General features: G+C 48.4%; 1 protein-coding gene across 1 annotated transcript in view; it reads right to left on the bottom strand.

Moving 5' to 3' along the window:
* TBCD (tubulin folding cofactor D) overlaps positions 1 to 23,323 on the bottom strand; it is a 118,489-nt gene that overhangs the window by 2,372 nt on the left and 92,794 nt on the right. Inside the window, exons 28-36 of the mRNA XM_069749271.1 lie at positions 22,958 to 23,076; positions 22,229 to 22,320; positions 21,996 to 22,136; positions 16,911 to 16,994; positions 16,637 to 16,792; positions 16,373 to 16,511; positions 14,500 to 14,621; positions 14,304 to 14,381; positions 14,071 to 14,160 (exon numbers count right to left, since the gene is read on the bottom strand). Of these exons, the coding sequence (XP_069605372.1) occupies positions 14,071 to 14,160; positions 14,304 to 14,381; positions 14,500 to 14,621; positions 16,373 to 16,511; positions 16,637 to 16,792; positions 16,911 to 16,994; positions 21,996 to 22,136; positions 22,229 to 22,320; positions 22,958 to 23,076 (1,021 nt within the window). The remainder of the gene's footprint in view (positions 1 to 14,070; positions 14,161 to 14,303; positions 14,382 to 14,499; positions 14,622 to 16,372; positions 16,512 to 16,636; positions 16,793 to 16,910; positions 16,995 to 21,995; positions 22,137 to 22,228; positions 22,321 to 22,957; positions 23,077 to 23,323) is intronic.

Raw genomic sequence — 23,323 nt, 5'->3', positions numbered from 1 at the left:
CTATAGAAGATCAGACAGGAGAGCGAGCGGTGTACGATCTATAGAAGTTCAGAGAGCGGAGTGAGCGGTGTACGATCTAAAGAAGATCAGAAAGCAGAGTGAGCGGTGTACGGATATATAAAAGATCAGACAGTGGATCAAGCGGTGTACGACCTATAGAAGTTCAGTGAGCGGTGTACGGATCTATAGAAGTTTAGAGATTGCAGTGAGCGGTGTACGATCTATAGAAGATCCGACAGCGGAACGAGTGGTGTACGGATCTATAGAAGCTCAGACAGCGGAGTGAGCAGTGTACAAATCTATAGAAGTTCAGACAGCAGAGCGAGCGGTGTACGATCTATAGAGGATCGGACAGCAGAGCGAGCGGTGTATGATCTATAGAAGTTCAGACAGCGGAGTGAGCGGTGTACGGATCTATAGAAGATCAGACAGCGAAGTGAGCGGTGTACGGATCTATAGAAGATCAGACAGCGGAGCGAGCGGTGTACGATCTATAGAGGATCGGACAGCAGAGCGAGAGGTGTACGATCTATAGAAGTTCAGAGAGCGGAGTGAGCGGTGTACGATCTATAGAAGATCAGACAGCAGAGCGAGCGGTGTACGATCTATAGAGGATCGGACAGCAGAGCGAGAGGTGTACGATCTATAGAAGTTCAGAGAGCAGAGTGAGCGGTGTACGGATCTATAGAAGTTCAGAGAGTGTAGTGAGCGGTGTACGATCTATAGAAGATCAGAAAGAGGAGTGAGCGGTGTACGGATATATAAAAGATCAGACAGGAGAGCGAGCGGTGTACGATCTATAGAAGTTCAGAGAGCGGAGTGAGCGGTGTACGGATCTATAGAAGTTCAGAGATTGCAGTGAACGGTGTACGATCTATAGAAGATCCGACAGCGGAACGAGTGGTGTACGGATCTATAGAAGCTCAGACAGCGGAGTGAGCGGTGTACAAATCTATAGGAGTTCAGACAGCAGAGCGAGCGGTGTACGATCTATAGAGGATCGGACAGCAGAGCGAGCAGTGTATGATCTATAGAAGATCAGACAGCAAAGCGAGCGGTGTACAGATCTATAGAAGATCAGACAGCGGAGCGAGTGGTGTACAGATCTATAGAATATCAGATAACGGAGCGAGCAGTGTAAGGATCTATAGAAGATCAGACAGCATAGCGAGCGGTGTACGATCTATAGAAGTTCAGAGAGCAGAGGGAGCGGTGTACGATCTATAGAAGTTCAGAGAGCGTAGTGAGCGGTGTACGATCTATAGAAGTTCAGAGAGCGGAGTGAGTGGTGTACGGATCTATAGAAGTTCAGAGAGTGCAGTGAGCGGTGTACGATCTATAGAAGATCAGACAGCAGAGCGAGCGGTGTGCGATCTATAGAAGTTCAGAGAGCGGAGTGAGCGGTGTACGATCTATAGAAGTTCAGAGAGCGGAGTGAACGGTGTACGATAAGACCACAGAATCTGCAGAAGAATGAGAAGAATTAATGTCGGACATAACAGGGCAGCTGCTGGAATCACGGCCCACGTTACAGCCTCCTTGCCCACGCCGAGAGAACGTGCCGCCATGCTGAATGATCCCTCCTGACGCTTTAGGTTACCACTTCCTGCCACGCCAAACGATCGTCTCACCCCATGCTTTACACTGCAGAACTGCTGACTTGCTGCTCAATATAAAAGCATTTCGAGGAGCCGCCCCCTTGTACCGAGAGTTTTTGTTTTATAAGAAACTTTACGGCTTAAATTAAGAGTCAGACGCGATCGTATCTGATCAGCTGTCCACCAAGAGAGAGGACAGACGCTAGAAGCTCAGACAGCGGAGCGAGCGATGTACGATCTATAGAAGCACAGACAGTGGAGCGAGCGGTGTACAGATCCATAGAAGCTCAGAGAGGGAAGCGAGCGGTGTACGGATCTATAGAAGCACAGACAGCAGAGTGAGCGGTGTACGATCCATAGAAGATCAGACAGTGGAGTGAGCGATGTACGATCTATAGAAGCACAGACAGTGGAGTGAGCGGTGTACAGATCTATAGAAGCTCAGAGAGGGAAGCGAGCGGTGTACGGATCTATAGAAGCACAGACAGCAGAGTGAGCGGTGTACGATCCATAGAAGATCAGACAGCGGAGCGAGCGATGTACGATCTATAGAAGCACAGACAGCGGAGCGAGCAGTGTACAGATCTATAGAAGCACAGACAGTGGAGTGAGAGGTGTACAGATCTATAGAAGTTCAGAGAGCAGAGTGAGCGGTGTACGGATCTATAGAAGTTCAGAGAGCGGAGTGAGCGGTGTACGGATCTATAGAAGTTCAGAGAGTGCAGTGAGTGGTGTACGATCTATAGAAGATCAGAAAGAGGAGTGAGCGGTGTACGATCTATAGAAGATCAGACAGGAGAGCGAGCGGTGTACGATCTATAGAAGTTCAGAGAGCGGAGTGAGCGGTGTACGGATCTATAGAAGTTCAGAGAGTGCAGTGAGCGGTGTACGATCTATAGAAGTTCAGAGAGCGGAGTGAGCGGTGTAAGGATCTATAGAAGATCAGACAGCGGAGCGAGCGGTGTACGATCTATAGAGGATCGGACAGCAGAGCGAGAGGTGTACGGATCTATAGAAGATCACATAGCTGAGCGAGCAGTGTAAGGATCTATAGAAGATCAGAAAGCGGAGTGAGCGGTGTACGATCTATAGAAGATCAGACAGGAGAGCGAGCGGTGTACGATCTATAGAAGTTCAGAGAGCGGAGTGAGCGGTGTACGATCTAAAGAAGATCAGAAAGCAGAGTGAGCGGTGTACGGATATATAAAAGATCAGACAGTGGATCAAGCGGTGTACGACCTATAGAAGTTCAGTGAGCGGTGTACGGATCTATAGAAGTTTAGAGATTGCAGTGAGCGGTGTACGATCTATAGAAGATCCGACAGCGGAACGAGTGGTGTACGGATCTATAGAAGCTCAGACAGCGGAGTGAGCAGTGTACAAATCTATAGAAGTTCAGACAGCAGAGCGAGCGGTGTACGATCTATAGAGGATCGGACAGCAGAGCGAGCGGTGTATGATCTATAGAAGTTCAGACAGCGGAGTGAGCGGTGTACGGATCTATAGAAGATCAGACAGCGAAGTGAGCGGTGTACGGATCTATAGAAGATCAGACAGCGGAGCGAGCGGTGTACGATCTATAGAGGATCGGACAGCAGAGCGAGAGGTGTACGATCTATAGAAGTTCAGAGAGCGGAGTGAGCGGTGTACGATCTATAGAAGATCAGACAGCAGAGCGAGCGGTGTACGATCTATAGAGGATCGGACAGCAGAGCGAGAGGTGTACGATCTATAGAAGTTCAGAGAGCAGAGTGAGCGGTGTACGGATCTATAGAAGTTCAGAGAGTGTAGTGAGCGGTGTACGATCTATAGAAGATCAGAAAGAGGAGTGAGCGGTGTACGGATATATAAAAGATCAGACAGGAGAGCGAGCGGTGTACGATCTATAGAAGTTCAGAGAGCGGAGTGAGCGGTGTACGGATCTATAGAAGTTCAGAGATTGCAGTGAACGGTGTACGATCTATAGAAGATCCGACAGCGGAACGAGTGGTGTACGGATCTATAGAAGCTCAGACAGCGGAGTGAGCGGTGTACAAATCTATAGGAGTTCAGACAGCAGAGCGAGCGGTGTACGATCTATAGAGGATCGGACAGCAGAGCGAGCAGTGTATGATCTATAGAAGATCAGACAGCAAAGCGAGCGGTGTACAGATCTATAGAAGATCAGACAGCGGAGCGAGTGGTGTACAGATCTATAGAATATCAGATAACGGAGCGAGCAGTGTAAGGATCTATAGAAGATCAGACAGCATAGCGAGCGGTGTACGATCTATAGAAGTTCAGAGAGCAGAGGGAGCGGTGTACGATCTATAGAAGTTCAGAGAGCGTAGTGAGCGGTGTACGATCTATAGAAGTTCAGAGAGCGGAGTGAGTGGTGTACGGATCTATAGAAGTTCAGAGAGTGCAGTGAGCGGTGTACGATCTATAGAAGATCAGACAGCAGAGCGAGCGGTGTGCGATCTATAGAAGTTCAGAGAGCGGAGTGAGCGGTGTACGATCTATAGAAGTTCAGAGAGCGGAGTGAACGGTGTACGATAAGACCACAGAATCTGCAGAAGAATGAGAAGAATTAATGTCGGACATAACAGGGCAGCTGCTGGAATCACGGCCCACGTTACAGCCTCCTTGCCCACGCCGAGAGAACGTGCCGCCATGCTGAATGATCCCTCCTGACGCTTTAGGTTACCACTTCCTGCCACGCCAAACGATCGTCTCACCCCATGCTTTACACTGCAGAACTGCTGACTTGCTGCTCAATATAAAAGCATTTCGAGGAGCCGCCCCCTTGTACCGAGAGTTTTTGTTTTATAAGAAACTTTACGGCTTAAATTAAGAGTCAGACGCGATCGTATCTGATCAGCTGTCCACCAAGAGAGAGGACAGACGCTAGAAGCTCAGACAGCGGAGCGAGCGATGTACGATCTATAGAAGCACAGACAGTGGAGCGAGCGGTGTACAGATCCATAGAAGCTCAGAGAGGGAAGCGAGCGGTGTACGGATCTATAGAAGCACAGACAGCAGAGTGAGCGGTGTACGATCCATAGAAGATCAGACAGCGGAGCGAGCGATGTACGATCTATAGAAGCACAGACAGCGGAGCGAGCAGTGTACAGATCTATAGAAGCACAGACAGTGGAGCGAGAGGTGTACAGATCTATAGAAGTTCAGAGAGCGGAGTGAGCGGTGTACGGATCTATAGAAGTTCAGAGAGCGGAGTGAGCGGTGTACGGATCTATAGAAGATCAGACAGCAGAGCGAGCGATGTACGATCTATAGAAGCTAAGAGAGCGGAGCGAGCGATGTACGGATCTTTAGAAGTTCAGAGATCGGAGTGAGCAGTGTACGGATCTATAGAAGTTCAGAGAGTGCAGTGAGCGGTGTACGATGTATAGAGGATCGGACAGCAGAGCGAGCGGTGTACGATCTATAGAAGTTCAGAGAGCGGAGTGAACGGTGTACGATCTATAGAAGCTCAGAGAGTGCAGTAAGCGGTGTACGATCTATAGAAGATCAGACAGCAGAGCGAGCGATGTACGATCTATAGAAGTTCAGAGAGCGGAGTGAGCGGTGTACAGATATATAGAAGTTCAGAGAGTGCAGTGAGCGGTGTACGATCTATAGAAGATCAGACAGCGGAGTGAGCGGTGTACAGATCTATAGAAGCTCAGAGGGGGCTGAGTGAGCGGTCTCTAGGTGCATACTATGGATGAATGGACACATTCGGTGATTATGTACTGTGCTGCCACTGCTTTATTTCTCCTTTTATAACCCTATGGTTTATACACAAAACCGTCCAGCACCCGGATCTTGGGAGAGACAGAGCGGAGTAGGCGGCCAATGCTGCCAGAGTAACAGATCTCCAGCAGTTATCAGCAACATTGTGGCGGTAATCTGGGTATTGTCAGCGGAGGTGTGGAGCAGACGCGAGGAAAGTGTAATAGTCATGGGACATGTCACGATATGGTATGAAATATCATATAAGTAGTTTCTCTTGCTAGCAGGCTGTGGGCTAAAAAGCCCCCCCCCTTCCCTTTCACTCAGCCAAGAGCTGCCTTGCCAATGTACTGGGGGGAGTTTTATTGAAGAAAGGAATTTACGATCGCTTTGGAAGGCTCCAACTCTTCTCTAGCTATAACTGGATTAGAAATTTCCAGAATCCATGAAAGTTCTTTGTTCTGTTTTTGTAAGATATTAGGCAAACCATTTAAGATAAGAACACGAAAATATATATTCTTAAATCTCCCTCGGTGGATCTACCCATCACTCTAAACACGGGCTTCTAACTCTATCTGGTAAAGAAGTAGGGATTTCTCTGTAAATATGTATCACAGGTAGGACATATTTGATCTCATTAGAATGCCCAAGTTAATCCGAGATGAATGCTGGGTTTGTTATGACTATGACATATTTTGTAGCGAAGTTATAGAAAGTAGACAAATTTAAAGTTGAAGTACTCAGAATGTAGAGAGAGGAGGGTCTGGATAAGCCAGCCTTTCTGTGATGTCACTAGCTGCAGGTTTTAAGTTTGTGGCAGGATCCCCAGCAGTCACTTCTTGTCTTTTTCCTGGAGAGCCCTGAGCACGTCCAATGAGCTGGGACGTATGGAAGCTCCACTAGCCTGGTTGCCTGCAATGCTTTGAACACATGTAAGTGTTATTCTCATGTAATCCTTGTTTTTTTATAATTACCTTGTACATATTTGCAATTGTCTCATTTGTAACATCTTTGTAAAATATTTTGATAAAGCACTGCCTAAATTTTGTGGGGTATATTATTTAATACTAGTTCTCTCCATGCTCTAAACTTACCCCGTCTTCTGAAGGGAATTACGCTACTGTTTTGGGTTAGCTTCGGAGCAGTTTAATCGAAGCTGGTGGCAGCCTACGTTTTGTACTGGGTAGTTGGGTGTCGTAGCGACTGCGGCCTTGATAATTATGGTTCCTGCCTGAGTGGGAGTAGTTATCGCGTCGCTGCAGCGTGCCCAATAGCCAGTACATAGCAGGCAGCCTTTCTGGCGACTAATTACCCCAGGTGCAGTACCTAATCTGACCTGAGTGTAAGGGGGGCGCCAGAGAGCTGCAAGTTTTAAGTGGAACTGTAAGCGGGATATACATAAATCCCTGCAGTTCGTGGTATATTGAAGAGCAGTGTAATAAGCCCCTGCTGTAAACTAAGAGGTCAATAGCCCTGTGTGTGTTTTTCATCACATTGTGGAGTAGAGGGATAACTAAGATAAGCCTCCCTGCACATGTGATAGCCGTCTGTTGGCCTAAAGTCACCCCGATCCGTGACATAGGGGTGACGGTCACGGTGTGAATCGTGACAAATTGGTGGCAGCGGTCAGGGAATCCTGACAAATTGGTGGCAAGGCGGTGGGATATCTTAGAGCATTAGTGATTTGGTTTGAGTGATCATTCCTCTCACTAAAAACTTGCAAAGTTCTTGCGAGGACTCTGCGCAAATAAGTTTGGAGAACGAACTCAGTGCTTATTAGTCTTGAGACAATTGTGTACTGGTAATTATCCCCTCCCTTTCTCTTCGTTTTTCTATCCTATCTTTTATTTGGCAACCATGGCTGCGAAAGGGGAAGCCTGGTACACCCAGCAGAAGAAGGACTTTCTTGCTGGGATATGCACGTGCCATGGCCTGAACCCCCAGGGTAAGACCAAGACTCAAATGGTCACTGAACTGGTGCAATTTGAAGCAGACCAAGCCAGGCCACAGAGCCCAGAGGCTGCAGAAGCCAGCACAAGCGAACATGGTGCTGCAGCAGAGGTCCAACCACTGAACACGGGCCCCACTGGCAACCAGTGGGGCGCAGACCTCCTCTTGCAGCTGGCTCTGCATCAAGGCTCCGCAGATGACCTAGAGAGACGTCTGCAGCTGATCCAGCAATACCAGGAGCGAGCCGAGAGAGAGGCCCGAGCCGAGCGGGAGGCTGAGAGAGCCGAGTGGGAGGCTGAGAGAGCCGAGCGCCAAGCCCAGCGAGAACACGAACGGGAGATGCTCCGGCAGGGGGGGATGCCCTCCACCGCCCAGAGCCGTGAGCCCAGCAGCGCTCAGATACCCAAGTCCCGGCCCGATCACTTTCCTGTTATGGAGAAGGACGGGGACTTGGACACGTTTCTGCGGGCCTTTGAGAAAACCTGCAGACAGTACCGGCTGCCTACAGATGAATGAACACGATACCTGACACCAGGGCTGAGAGGCAAAGCTCTGGAGGCGTTTGCTGCCCTCCCTCAAGAACAAGATGGTGACTATGAGGCCATAAAGCAGGCGCTGATAGCCAAGTACCAGCTTACACCCAAGGTGTACCGTAGAAAGTTCCAAACCCTGCAAGGTGGCCCACACGACAGTTACAGTGATGTGGTGCATGGACTGGGGACCCACTTTGACCAAGGGCCCAAGGACTGTCAGTGACCACCTTTGCACAGCTGCGAGACCCGATTATCAAAGACCAGTTCTTTCATCTTTGCCCAGCTGAGGTGCGACAGTTCGTGATGGACAGAGAACCCAAAGGCGAGACGAAAGCAGCGCAGATTGCCGATGCCTATGAGGCCAACCGTAGATCGGAAGCCAGTCACCACCAGCTGGAGAGGGGGTAAGCCTGCATCCAACGCCAGTACCCCTGCCAGCCAACACACCAGAGGTCCTGGCCCTGTGGCCAACAACACCAGACTTACCACCGAACCCCTCCAGTGTTACTACTGCAAGCGGCCTGGTCATATCAGTCCCAACTGTCCAGACAAGCAGAAGAACCCCTCATCCAAGGCCCCAGGGCCTAATGCAGCAGTTCTTTTGGTGGGTGGTGTGGCTGGGAGGGTGTGTGACAACGTACAGCATGTCACGGTGGGAGGCCATGTTGCTACAGGCCTCAAGGACACCGGGGCTGAACGAACCCTCATCCGACCCGAACTGGCGGCCCCTGAAGAAATCATTCCGGGGAAATCCCTAACTGTCACTGGGATTGGGGGCATCAGCTGTCCCTTACCGATGGCCCGGGTTTATATTGCTTGGGGTGCTGGGAGCGGGGTGAAGGAAGTGGGGCTGTCTGATAATTTGCCCACTGATGTTTTGTTGGGGACTGATTTGGCGAGGATGGTTGCATACTACGTCCCTGACACCCCTCCCCAATCTACTAATGAGGGTAACGTTAACCCTGATGATGATGATGATGGGAAATCGCATGTGTTACCTGACCATGCTTTATCTTGTAATGATGCATCTAATAACCATTTTTTCCCTAGGATTGATGGTGAAAATGTTGTACCTGTGCCAACTGAACCTGATAATGATTTTTCTGTGAAGGTTAATGTGTCCATAGGTACAGGCATGCTCAGCCACGTCGCTCTGCGGAGTGAGACGGCTGAGGAACCCCTAAGGCTATGTTCACACTTTGCGGATTCCACTGCGGATTTTTCCGCAGCAGAATTCCAAAATCCGCAGTGAAAACCCGTCGTGGTTTTTACTGCGGATTTATCGCGGTTTTTACTGCGGTTTCTTCTGCAGTTTCCTATTGGAGCAGGTGAAAATCCGCAGAAAAGAAGTGACATGCTGCGGAATGTAATCCGCAGCGTTTCCGCGCGGATTTTTCTGCAGCATGTGCACAGCGTTTTTTGTTTCCCATAAGTTTACATTGTACTGTAAACTCATGGGAAACTGCTGCGGATCCGCAGCGGTCAAATCCGCTGCGGATCCGCAGCGGTCAAATCCGCTGCGGATCCGCAGCAAAATCCGCAAAGTGTGAACATAGCCTCACAGGGGCAAGTGTCGGTGCTACAGGAAATGGGGAGATGCATGGGAACCGTGAGGAAGGTGATGCCATGAAAGTGACCAGTGCCACCGAGGAAGGTAACTTGCCCATAAGTAGCACTGCCCCTGGAGTGTTGGGGGTGGATGGGGAGGTAGAGCCCTTAGCAGCGCCGGCTGATGGGTCTGTAGAAACCCCCGGGGAGACAGCTGCTGTCACCCGCAGTCAGAGTGCCCGGAACGCAGATAACTGTCTGCCTTCCGGACCCTCCTCAGTCATCAGTGTGACTGAACCAGAGGTGGACCCAGAACAGGTCCAAGAGGGTTCCCGTGGGGAAGGGACCCTGACATCGCTTCTGGCTTCTCCTAGCCAGGAGTTTCAGGCCGCTGTGCACACAGATGCGAGCCTAGAGAGTTTGAGACAACTTGCCGGGACGCTCTTCTCGGAGACTGATAAGGAGAAGGTGTTCTGGGAACGAGGAAGGTTGTACCGGGAGACAGTACCCGGAGAATCACAAAAGGAGTGGTTGAGGGAAAGACAGCTGGTCGTCCCGCAGCAATTCCGGGGTGAGTTGTTGCGGATTGCCCATGAGATCCCGCTAGCTGGACACTTGGGGATCAGCAAAACTAAGGCCCAGCTGTCTCAACACTTCTATTGGCCTAAGATGGGGACAGATGTGTCAAACTACTGCCGCTCCTGTGTCACCTGTCAAAGAGTGGGGAAGGCGGGGCCTGCTCTTAAGGCTACCCTGATCCCTTTACGAGTGATAGAGGAGCCTTTCTAGAAAATCGCGGTGGACATTGTGGGCCCGCTGGCAGTCCCCAGCAGCTCTGGAAAGCAATATATCCTCACTGTGGTAGACTATGCTACCCGGTACCCAGAGGCAGTAGCTCTGTCGTCAACTAGGGCAGATAAGGTGGCGGATGCCCTGTTGGCCATCTTTTCACGTGTAGGATTTCCCAAGGAAATGCTTACTGATCAAGGGACCCAATTTATGTCTCGCCTAATGGAGGCTCTCTGTAAAAGAATGCAGGTGAAGCACCTTGTATCGAGTGCGTATCACCCACAGACCAAGGGCTTGTGTGAACGCTTCAATGGTACCCTCAAACAGATGCTACGCATGCTGGTTGAGACCCAAGGGCGCGACTGGGAGCGGTACCTCCCACACCTGTTATTCGCTTACTGAGGGGTTCTGCAGGCCTCGACGGGGTTCTCCCCCTTCGAGCTCCTGTATGGCAGGCGAGTCCGGGGACCACTTGGGTTGATAAGAGAATCCTGGGAAGAGGAGCCGAACCCTTCTGAAGTGTCCATAATGGAGTATGTCATGCGCTTTCGTGACAAGATGCAGACCTTGATGCAGTTGGTGCATGACAACATGACGCAGGCTCAGGCTGACCAGAAGCACTGGTACGACCAGGACGCCCGGGAGCGGACCTACTACGTGGGTCAAAAGGTGTGGGTGCTGGTCCCCGTACCAATGGATAAGCTTCAGGCAGCCTGGGAGGGCCCCTACGTCATCCACCAACAGCTCAACCCGGTCACATACGTGGTCACGCTTGACCACGCTCGGGGTAGGCGAAAGGCCTTTCAAGTCAACATGATGAAGGCTCATCACGAACGTGAACCTTTCGTCCTACCGGTCTGTAGCGTGCTCGAAGACGAGGAGGAAGACACCATCCTGGACATGCTGGCCCAAGCCAAGGCCAATGGGTCCATCGAGGACGTGGAGGTAAGCGCCTCGTTAACTGAACCCCAGCGGTTGCAGTTGCAAACCACATTGGAACCCTTCCGGGTCGTGTTCTCCAACCTGCCTGGGAGGACTAAGTTAGCAGTCCATGAGGTGGACACCGGGAATCACTCCCCACTACGGCAAACACCCTATCGAATCTCTGACCAGGTGCAGCAGATTATGCACCAAGAGATCGATGAGATGTTACAGCTGGGGGTGATTCGACGGTCAAAGAGCACGTGGGCCTCACCTGTAGTTCTCGTGCCAAAGAAAGACCGGACCACCCAGTTCTGCGTGGACTACAGGGGGCTCAATGCCATCACAGCCTCTGACAAGCACCCAATGCCGCGCATCGAGGAGCTGCTTGATAGGTTAGCTGGCGCAGATTACCTAACAATAATGGATCTGAGTAGAGGATACTGGCAGATTCCCCTGAGCCCCGAGGCGCAGAAGTCCGCCTTTATCACACCCTTCGGACTGTACGAGTCCACGGTCATGCCCTTCGGCATGAAGAATGCCCCTGCCACTTTCCAGCGGATGGTCAACCTCCTGCTTCAGGGACTGGAGAAGTACGCCGTGGCATACTTGGAAGACATTGCCATCTTCAGTTCCTCCTGGAAGGAACACCTGCAGCATCTCGAGGAGGTGCTCAGGCGAATTCACCAAGCAGGACTGACTATCAAGCCGGGAAAATTCCAGATGGGCATGAGGGAGGTTCACTACCTGGGGCACCGGGTAGGCGGAGGCACCCTAAAGCCAGAGCCTGACAAAGTGGGAGTGATCGTGAACTGGCCCAATCCCGTGACCAAGAAACAGGTGATGTCCTTCCTGGGCACTGCAGGGTACTACAAGCGCTTCGTACAGCACTATAGTTGCCTGGCAAAACCCTTGACAGACCTCACCAGGAAGAAGCTACCCCACATCGTCAACTGGACCGATGGCTGTGAGAGGGCCTTCCAGGCGTTGAAAACAGCACTGTGCAACGCCCCTGTGTTGAAAGCAGTCGACAGCAGTCGACTGTTCTTGGTGCAAACCGACGCCAGCGAGTTTGGTCTCGGAGCTGTGCTCAGCCAGGTTGACTCGGAGGACCAAGAGCACCCCGTGTTATACCTGAGCCGAAAACTTTTGCCGAGGGAAGTGGCCTACTCCATCATCGAGAAGGAGTGCCTGGCCATAGTCTGGGCCCTGCAGCGCTTGCAGCCCTACTTGTACTGTCGCCCCTTCACTGTGGTGACCGACCACGACCCTCTGCGCTGGCTAAACACCATGTGTGGAACCAACGGCAGGTTGCTACGCTGGAGCCTTGCCCTTCAGCAGTTTGACTTCACCAATGAACACAAAACGGGCAGGGAGCATGGGAATGCAGATGGACTGTCCCGCCAGGGTGAACCTACTGAGGTGCTCATGGAGGCATACCGTGGGGTTCTACCTCCCTAGCGCACACCAAAAGGGGGAGGTGTCACGATATGGTATGAAATATCATATAAGTAGTTTCTCTTGCTAGCAGGCTGTGGGCTAAAAAGCCCCCCCCTTCCCTTTCACTCAGCCAAGAGCTGCCTTGCCAATGTACTGGGGGGAGTTTTATTGAAGAAAGGAATTTACGATCGCTTTGGAAGGCTCCAACTCTTCTCTAGCTATAACTGGATTAGAAATTTCCAGAATCCATGAAAGTTCTTTGTTCTGTTTTTGTAAGATATTAGGCAAACCATTTAAGATAAGAACACGAAAATATATATTCTTAATCTCCCTCGGTGGATCTACCCATCACTCTAAACACGGGCTTCTAACTCTATCTGGTAAAGAAGTAGGGATTTCTCTGTAAATATGTATCACAGGTAGGACATATTTGATCTCATTAGAATGCCCAAGTTAATCCGAGATGAATGCTGGGTTTGTTATGACTATGACATTTTTTGTAGCGAAGTTATAGAAAGTAGACAAATTTAAGGTTGAAGTACTCAGAATGTAGAGAGAGGAGGGTCTGGATAAGCCAGCCTTTCTGTGATGTCACTAGCTACAGGTTTTAAGTTTGTGGCAGGATCCCCAGCAGTCACTTCTTGTCTTTTTCCTGGAGAGCCCTGAGCACGTCCAATGAGCTGGGACGTATGGAAGCTCCACTAGCCTGGTTGCCTGCAATGCTTTGAACACATGTAAGTGTTATTCTCATGTAATCCTTGTTTTTTTTATAATTACCTTGTACATATTTGCAATTGACTCATTTGTAACATCTTTGTAAAATATTTTGATAAAGCACTGCCTAAATTTTGTGGGGTATATTATTTAATACTAGTTCTCTCCATGCTCTAAACTTACCCCGTCTTCTGAAGGGAATTACGCTACTGTTTTGGGTTAGCTTCGGACCCGTTTAATCGAAGCTGGTGGCAGCCTACGTTTTGTACTAGGTAGTTGGGTGTCGTTGTAGCGACGTTGATAATTATGGTTCCTGCCTGAGTGGGAGTAGTTATCGCGTCGCTGCAGCGTGCCCAATAGCTAGTACATAGCAGGCAGCCTTTCTGGCGACTAATTACCCCAGGTGCAGTACCTAATCTGACCTGAGTGTAAGGGGGGCGCCAGAGAGCTGCAAGTTTTAAGTGGAACTGTAAGCGGGATATACATAAATCCCTGCAGTTCGTGGTATATTGAAAAGCAGTGGGATACCTAGAATAAGCCCCTGCTGTAAACTAAGAGGTCAATAGCCCTGTGTGTGTTTTTCATCACATTGTGGAGTGGAGGGATAACTAAGATAAGCCCCCCTGCACATGTGATAGCCGTCTGTTGGCCTAAAGTCACCCCGATCCGTGACGTAGGGGTGACAGTCACGGTGTGAATCGTGACAAATTGGTGGCAGCGGTCAGGGAATCCTGACAGGACCCAGAAGCAGAATGAAGGCATTACTTCACACCACCAGCCACTCGCTGGCACGGAATAGCTGATAACAGGGAAAACTAGAGAGGAGATCCCAGTTCAGGTGTTTGTGCAGGTGTTGGACTTACACGGCGGTGCTGGACCTCAGCTTCTGGATGTCCTTGGACCTCTTAATCTCCTCCTTACAAAGTTCAAGTAATTCAGAGGCGAAGGGGTCACTGCAGGAGACAAAAGCACAGGGGGTAACCACCCTGCCCGAGGGTAATAGCTTGCAGGGGGTTAACACGTCCTGGCGGCATCGGTACCACGTGACTGAAACACAGCCGTCGTCTTGTTGGCTGGGTGGAATACAACTTCTTACTTTTCTTCCTGCGTGAAGGGCTCGAAGCAGCCATTGGCCAACATCTGATCCAGCATCTTCAGCAGCGGGATGGACACCCTGTATATAAAGAGAAAGGTGTATACCATAAAGTTTCAGAGTTTAGTTTTCATTTCCCCACCTACGAACCACTCAGCAATATTGGGACCTGTACATCATCTATAATATCTATTCGTACCGGTCATTGCGCTGGTTGTCCCTGAAGACTTGGAGCAGCGTCTTGGAGAAGTCGTCCATAGCTTGAGCGTCGGTCTGAATGGACCGTAAGTAATCAAAAAGGCTCTGAGCCGAGTATCTAACCTACAGACAAAGGGCAAAATTCACATAAATTAGTTTGGAAAGATAGACTACAATGAAAATAATTAATAAAAATGAATGCAAAATATAAGGCTTACTGGAAAGAGCTGTATACATAGATGTCAGAAAGAAGCTCTGTACATCTAGATGCTAGAAAGGAGCTCTGTACATCTAGATGCCAGAAAGGAGCTCTGTACATCTAGATGCCAGAAAGGAGCTCTGTACATCTAGATGCCAGAAAGGAGCTCTGCACATCTAGATGCCAGAAAGGAGCTCTGCACATCTAGATGCCAGAAAGGAGCTCTGCACATCTAGATGCCAGAAAGGAGCTCTGCACATCTAGATGCCAGAAAGAAGCTCTGTACATCTAGATGCCAGAAAAGAGGTCAGTACATCTAGATGCCAGAAAGGAGCTGTGTACCTACAGATGTCAGAAAAGAGCTGTGTACCTACAGATGTCAGAAAAGAGCTGTGTTCTTATGGATGCCAGAAAAAAAGCCGTGTACGTATAGATGCCAGGAAAGACCTGTGTATTTACAGATGCCAGAAAGGAGCTGTGTACATATAGATGCAAGAAAAAAGCTATGTATATATACATGCCAGAAAAAAAGTGGCTTTTAAAAACAAACAAACAAAAAAAACAAATAAGTGCATATGCACATGTTCAGTTTCTGCTGCAAATCCTTATATGTTGACAGGAAATATGCTGCATAAAAGATCATTAGTATAAGTAAAAAACGGTGCAAGAATTCACATGCTTCAAGGAAAAATTTAGAAATGTGTTTCAAGCCTTACTTTCACATTTGGTGGAAAATACGGGCACATGATGCATATGATGAGATAGTTATGGGAAGCAATGCAGAATGTGGAGAGGTCAAATGTAGAGTATAATGAAATCACCCATTTCAGCTTTTTGCACATTAGTGAGTGCAGCTCTGGGGTTAATTCATAATGTATGATCAGTATGATAATGTATTAGGATCAGTAATGTAATGTATGTACACAGTGAGTGCACCAGCAGAATACTGAGTGCAGCTCTGGAGTATAATACAGGATGTAACTCTAGATCAGTAATGTATGTACACAGTGACTGCACCAGCAGAATAGTGAGTGCAGCTCTGGAGTATAATACGGGATGTAACTCAGGATCCGTAATGTAATGTATGTACACAGTGACTGCACCAGCAGAATAGTGAGTGCTGCTCTGGAGTATAATACAGGATGTAACCCATGATCAGTAATGTAATGTATGTACACAGTGACTGCACCAGCAGAATAGTGAGTGCAGCTCTGGGGTATAATACAGGATATAACTCAGGATCAGTAATGTAATGTATGTACACAGTGACTGCACCAGCAGAATAGTGAGTGCAGCTCTGGGGTATAATACAGGAGGTAACTCAGGATCAGTAATGTAATGTATGTACACAGTGACTGCACCAGCAGAATAGTGAGTGCAGCTCTGGGGTATAATACAGGATGTAACTCAGGATCAGTAATGTAATGTATGTACACAGTGACCGCTCCAGCAGAATAGTGAGTGCAGCTCTGGGGTATAATACAGGATGTAACTCAGGATCAGTAATGTAATGTATGTACACAGTGACTGCACCAGCAGAATAGTGAGTGCAGCTCTGGAGTATAATACAGGATGTAACCCATGATCAGTACAGGATCAGTAATGTAATGTATGTAGGGGTACACGGGGTGACATTGGTGGAGACCCCGCTGAGCAGTTACATGGCGATTCTTACTGTAGATTCTGTTAATCCCCCCACTGAGACGGTCAGGCCCATCAGGACGTAGTATCGGTAGGTGGGTAACGCCAGGAGCTGTGTAATTCGGGGGAAGGCCTGTGACGGAGCGTTCCAGTTCAGACAATCTGTCTGGGATCTGGTCAGAGAGATAATGGTCAGGATCACATGGCTCCTCCTTTAACCAGATGGAAGTCTGGGTGACACTCGATGCGGTGACCACAGCCTCAGCCAGCTTTCCTTCACTCCTGCAGGGGCAGATACCTGTGGAATATTCTCTCTAGCGCCTCCCGATGGGGAATGTTGGGGACGCAGGGGTCGTGGTGCAGGAGACTCAGGAAGACGGATCCAGCGTGAGCTCGGAAACGATCGATCTTCTCAGCCGCCTGCTGCGCCACGGAGCACATCATCCTACGACAGCTGCGGAGGAAGCCAACGTGTCATGGGAGACCTGCACAAACCTCTCCTGAAATACTCTGGGACTCCTCATTCTGCCATTTCGAGAGCACCTCCGCTCCACACCTTTCCGGGGACTTACACGTCTTCTCCGATGAGCTCTGGCGCCGTCCTGACGAGCAGCAGTGTGATGTCTAGCAGGCCGGCCATGGCGGCTTCTCTCACCCTGGACAGAAGACGAGACGTGGGATATTAATATTGTGTCTGGAGACATTTGCAAGTGAGCGATGTGATACATGCAGCAGAGCCTCGTCCGCGCACAGAGCACGTGCAAAGCAACTTTCTGCTTATGTCTTATACAATGCTGCCACCTAGTGGTGAATCTCCAGTATGCAGCAGCTCACAGTGATGGCAATGTTAGAGGTCTCCTTTTACCAGGCCCCGACGTTCCCCCCTAACCAGGCCCCGATGTCTCCCCTTACCAGGCCCCGACGTTCCCCATTACCAGTCCCTAACGGTCCCTTCTTACCAGGCCCCGATGTCTCCCCTTACCAGGCCCCGACGTTCCCCATTACCAGTCCCTAACGGTCCCTTCTTACCTAGCTCCGATGTTCCCCATTACCAGGCCCCGATGTCTCCCCTTACCAGGCATCGACATCTCCCCCTAACCAGGTCTGACATTGCCCATTACCAGTAAATAGAAGTAAAAATAAATAACTTGGCACTCAACTTGGTGGATAGTGGTAGTTAAGAAAAACAAAATTTATTACTTTCGAGTAGCAGTCCAGAATATTAAGACGTTTCGGTCATTTACAACAGACCTTCTTCAGTAAACTGCACGAATATATAACAGTGTATTACAATTACAATGTTGGAAATCAAACAAAGAAATCAAAATAAGATAAATCTCAGAAACAAAAACACAATCAAAAAATAAGTGATGGAGGGGAAGGAAGGAAGGAGAGGAAAGGAAAATATTATATTTTTACATACCCGACTGCTGTAAAGGTGAGGTATAGATGATCCTAGTGTAAGTATATATAGAAGACAGAGGGGTCCCATGTAAGAATCCCAATAGGACCTATCTGATAGCGGCCAAATAGCCTGGAATAGTAGAACAATGTATTAGGACCAGTGCCATATAGGTGGATTGGGTATATGTAGGAGATGTATATATATAAAAATGTATGCATATATACACTAACCCAGATTGTAAGTCATCAGTATTCATCCACTCCAGGATAAGAAAGAATGTAATAGGGGACACGGAGCTGCAAGGGTAGAATAGTGGGAATTAAGTCTCAAATAGTGAGACTAAACTATAGCAGGAATTAAATCATTAATAGTGAGATTAGACCATAGGAAAACATGAAGGAGCAAGAATCTCACCTAATAAAGATGTCAAGAGGAGTATATGACCTCAAAAGTAATGTCACATGTGTGGCAGAGCAGTATATCCAGCGTGTAACACAAGTAACAGAGTAGTTGATACTCCAAACTAATGGAGAGCTGGAAAAAATAAGTTATATGATTTGCCATAAGGGAGGATTCCAACAGACAAAGAGGACTAAATATTATATATATATATATGTACACACACAGTTTATGTAGCTCACCATATAAAGAAAAAGTCCGAAGGAAATGGGAGCTAGAAACACACTCTTGTAGGTTAAACTAATGGGCACAGGCAGCTCCTAGGAGAATACATGAAATGGAAGCTAATAGTATAATGACCCCCAAATGTAGGGATAAAGTTGCAAGTGCAGAGCAAAAGCGACTGTAGTAACTTACCGATATAAAGTGAGTGGCGGGCGTACATCAATGCGGAGTCCACCGCTAATTGAATGCAGACCTAAGAACGGAGCCACACTATGTAGCGGTAGGGCGGGACTATAACCGGAAGAAAGTCTAACCGGAAGTGGCGCGGCGCCTCTTGGGACATGTAGTTCTAAAATCGGCTGGGGCCGGAACTAAGGACGCCGTATGTGTCGCGGCTGAAAGCGGGGGGCGTGTCCTAGATTGCCGGAAGTAAACCGGAAATATCGCGGCGCATCTCGGGACATGTAGTTCTAGAAACGGCAATAGCCCGAACTACGTATATAAAGGGAAAAAGAATGCCGTGTGTAGCGTGGCCAAAGTAAGGGGGCATGTAATAAATGACAGGAACAACCGAAATTGGAGCAGCACTATATGTAATAAAGGAAATGCCTACAAATATACGATATATAATATAATATAGGGGCCACAATGGAAAAGCACTAATATGGCAGGTTATATATATAGGACAATATAGCATGAATGTAGAAGTAGATCGAAGTACAGACCATATAAGAGACAGGGGATAGAAGTAATAGAATAACAATAGATGCAGTCGGGTAGGGAACAAGGGAAAGGAAAATCCAGGGAGGGGGAGGGGGCAGGCAGTGATTTGCATGATGAGCGTCAATATAGGCGGCTCTGTAAAGAAGAACAAGCTAATTAGTAAATGACAAATTGTATAGATTCTATATAGCATATAACATAATCGACAATAAATTGGTCTCTGTAAGGAAGCGGATAAGGTATTATAAAACGGCATGACCCAACTGTGTGGATCACGGGATACTTGGCCTGGAGGAGAACTACTATTTGACCATAATATAACATTTAAATAAATGCCAGTGGATCATATTCCCTGTTAAGGCCTTTAGGAGACAAGGTTTGTAGTTCATGGATCCAGTAGGCCTCCTTCTTAAAAAGAGAATACTGGATCCATGAACTACAAACCTTGTCTCCTAAAGGCCTTAACAGGGAATATGATCCACTGGCATTTATTTAAATGTTATATTATGGTCAAATAGTAGTTCTCCTCCAGGCCAAGTATCCCGTGATCCACACAGTTGGGTCATGCCGTTTTATAATACCTTATCCGCTTCCTTACAGAGACCAATTTATTGTCGATTATGTTATATGCTATATAGAATCTATACAATTTGTCATTTACTAATTAGCTTGTTCTTCTTTACAGAGCCGCCTATATTGACGCTCATCATGCAAATCACTGCCTGCCCCCTCCCCCTCCCTGGATTTTCCTTTCCCTTGTTCCCTACCCGACTGCATCTATTGTTATTCTATTACTTCTATCCCCTGTCTCTTATATGGTCTGTACTTCGATCTACTTCTACATTCATGCTATATTGTCCTATATATATAACCTGCCATATTAGTGCTTTTCCATTGTGGCCCCTATATTATATTATATATCGTATATTTGTAGGCATTTCCTTTATTACATATAGTGCTGCTCCAATTTCGGTTGTTCCTGTCATTTATTACATGCCCCCTTACTTTGGCCACGCTACACACGGCATTCTTTTTCCCTTTATATACGTAGTTCGGGCTATTGCCGTTTCTAGAACTACATGTCCCGAGATGCGCCGCGATATTTCCGGTTTACTTCCGGCAATCTAGGACACGCCCCCCGCTTTCAGCCGCGACACATACGGCGTCCTTAGTTCCGGCCCCAGCCGATTTTAGAACTACATGTCCCAAGAGGCGCCGCGCCACTTCCGGTTAGACTTTCTTCCGGTTATAGTCCCGCCCTACCGCTACATAGTGTGGCTCCGTTCTTAGGTCTGCATTCAATTAGCGGTGGACTCCGCATTGATGTACGCCCGCCACTCACTTTATATCGGTAAGTTACTACAGTCGCTTTTGCTCTGCACTTGCAACTTTATCCCTACATTTGGGGGTCATTATACTATTAGCTTCCATTTCATGTATTCTCCTAGGAGCTGCCTGTGCCCATTAGTTTAACCTACAAGAGTGTGTTTCTAGCTCCCATTTCCTTCGGACTTTTTCTTTATATGGTGAGCTACATAAACTGTGTGTGTACATATATATATATAATATTTAGTCCTCTTTGTCTGTTGGAATCCTCCCTTATGGCAAATCATATAACTTATTTTTTCCAGCTCTCCATTAGTTTGGAGTATCAACTACTCTGTTACTTGTGTTACACGCTGGATATACTGCTCTGCCACACATGTGACATTACTTTTGAGGTCATATACTCCTCTTGACATCTTTATTAGGTGAGATTCTTGCTCCTTCATGTTTTCCTATGGTCTAATCTCACTATTAATGATTTAATTCCTGCTATAGTTTAGTCTCACTATTTGAGACTTAATTCCCACTATTCTACCCTTGCAGCTCCGTGTCCCCTATTACATTCTTTCTTATCCTGGAGTGGATGAATACTGATGACTTACAATCTGGGTTAGTGTATATATGCATACATTTTTATATATATACATCTCCTACATATACCCAATCCACCTATATGGCACTGGTCCTAATACATTGTTCTACTATTCCAGGCTATTTGGCCGCTATCAGATAGGTCCTATTGGGATTCTTACATGGGACCCCTCTGTCTTCTATATATACTTACACTAGGATCATCTATACCTCACCTTTACAGCAGTCGGGTATGTAAAAATATAATATTTTCCTTTCCTCTCCTTCCTTCCTTCCCCTCCATCACTTATTTTTTGATTGTGTTTTTGTTTCTGAGATTTATCTTATTTTGATTTCTTTGTTTGATTTCCAACATTGTAATTGTAATACACTGTTATATATTCGTGCAGTTTACTGAAGAAGGTCTGTTGTAAATGACCGAAACGTCTTAATATTCTGGACTGCTACTCGAAAGTAATAAATTTTGTTTTTCTTAACTACCACTATCCACCAAGTTGAGTGCCAAGTTATTTATTTTTACTTCTATTTACTGGTGTGGGAAACCTCTCTTGAGCACCGACACAGCTGTGCCGCGCTATACTTTACTATTGCCCATTACCAGGCCTCGACGTCGCCCATTACCAGGCCTCGACGTCCCCCATTACCAGGCCCAGATGTTGCCCATTACCAGGCCCCGATGTCCCCCCTTACCATGCCCCGACGTCCCCTTACTAGGCCCCGTCGTCCCCTTACCAGGCCCCGACGTCCCCTTACCAGGCCCCGACGTCCCCTTACCAGGCCCCGACGTCCCCTTACCAGGCCCCGACGTCCCCTTACCTGGCCCCGACGTCCCCTTACCTGGCCCCGACGTCCCCTTACCTGGCCCCGACGTCCCCTTACCTGGCCCCGACGTCCCCTTACCAGGCTCCGACGTCCCCTTACCAGGTCCCGATGTCCCCTTACCAGGTCCCGATGTCCCCAATTACCAGGCCCAGACGTCCCCCCTTACCAGGCACCGACGTCCCCCCGGCTGTCCGTAGTGTAGTCGTTCATGCAGTTCAGCATGGCGTCGTACACGAGGGTCACGTTCTCCCGGCACAGGACCTCCGATGGTGAGCCGTCCAAATCCACTCCTACACTCTGGCAAACCCTACGCGACACAAGCATCTTTGGTTACCACTGACAGCAAGCGGAGGTTGTGAAAATGAGGAAAGCAGGATAAATCGGTGGGCGTCTACGTACTGTGACATGGCCTTCAGGGCGTCTCTCCTGGACTCAGCAAAGCCGACGTCCTTCCCGGAGATGGTGGTGACTTTCCTCAGACCGTCCAGAACCTGGAAGGCAAGAAATGTTACCGCGATCCTACATCCCGCCACAGGGGGTGTGGTACAAGGCGGGAGTGTAGGATCTTCTTCACCCTAAATAGATATGCCTCTACTGTGACCCTCATCTACACTGGGGGCAAGAATGGGAGCGGAGATCATCAGTGGGCACCGTCATCATCTGACATTGATTCTTGTGCGCCATTTATGGGGCGCTAGTACAGAACTTACCAGTTTGTCATAGCTACTGTGAGTGACTACTATGGGGCACTGGTCAGGTTGGCTCTATTATGGGGGGCACTACAGTGAGTTGCTCTACTATTGGGGTACTGTAGCAGGTAATCCAGTGGGCAAAGACCCCGCTCTCCGCTTCCCATAAGTTGGTGAGACACAGGAGACATCAGGTCCACTTCTGCGGTCACAGTTTCTGGGTCTGGAGACGTCTCGGGAATTAGGAATGTCGTTTCACAGGGAGAACGCAGAGTATGAGTCACATGGTAAATAGCGCAGAGCCGAGTGCGGGGCAGAGCCGAGCGCGGAGCAGAGCCGAGGGCGGAGCAGAGCCGAGGGCGGAGCAGAGCCGAGGGCGGGGCAGAGTAGAGCGCGGAGCAGAGGGCGGAGCAGAGCCGAGGGCGGAGCAGAGCCATACCTGTTGGAGCCTGCGTCGCAGCATGAACTTTGGCAAAGCACCAAGAGAAAGGGAAAAGCCGCAGCGAGTCATCTCCTCCACACTGTGCAGCTGAGCCGTGTAATGACCGATCATGTCACCTGCACCAGGAGCAAGACACAGGGGCGGTATTATATCAGATGTATTACTGTACATAAGGGGCAGTATTATATCATAACACACAGAGGAGGCATTATATCAGATATATTACTGTACATAGGGGCAGTATTTTATCATAACACACAGGGGCAGTATTATATCATAACACACAGGGGCAGTATTGTATCAGATATATTACTGTACATAGGGGCAGTATTTTATCATAACACAGGGGCAGTATTGTATCAG

The sequence above is a fragment of the Ranitomeya imitator genome, chromosome 2 (assembly GCF_032444005.1).
Source record: "Ranitomeya imitator isolate aRanImi1 chromosome 2, aRanImi1.pri, whole genome shotgun sequence".
NCBI lineage: Eukaryota > Metazoa > Chordata > Amphibia > Anura > Dendrobatidae > Ranitomeya > Ranitomeya imitator.
The sequence above is the reverse complement of the archived record's forward strand: the minus strand, read 5'-3'. Positions and strand labels throughout refer to the sequence as shown.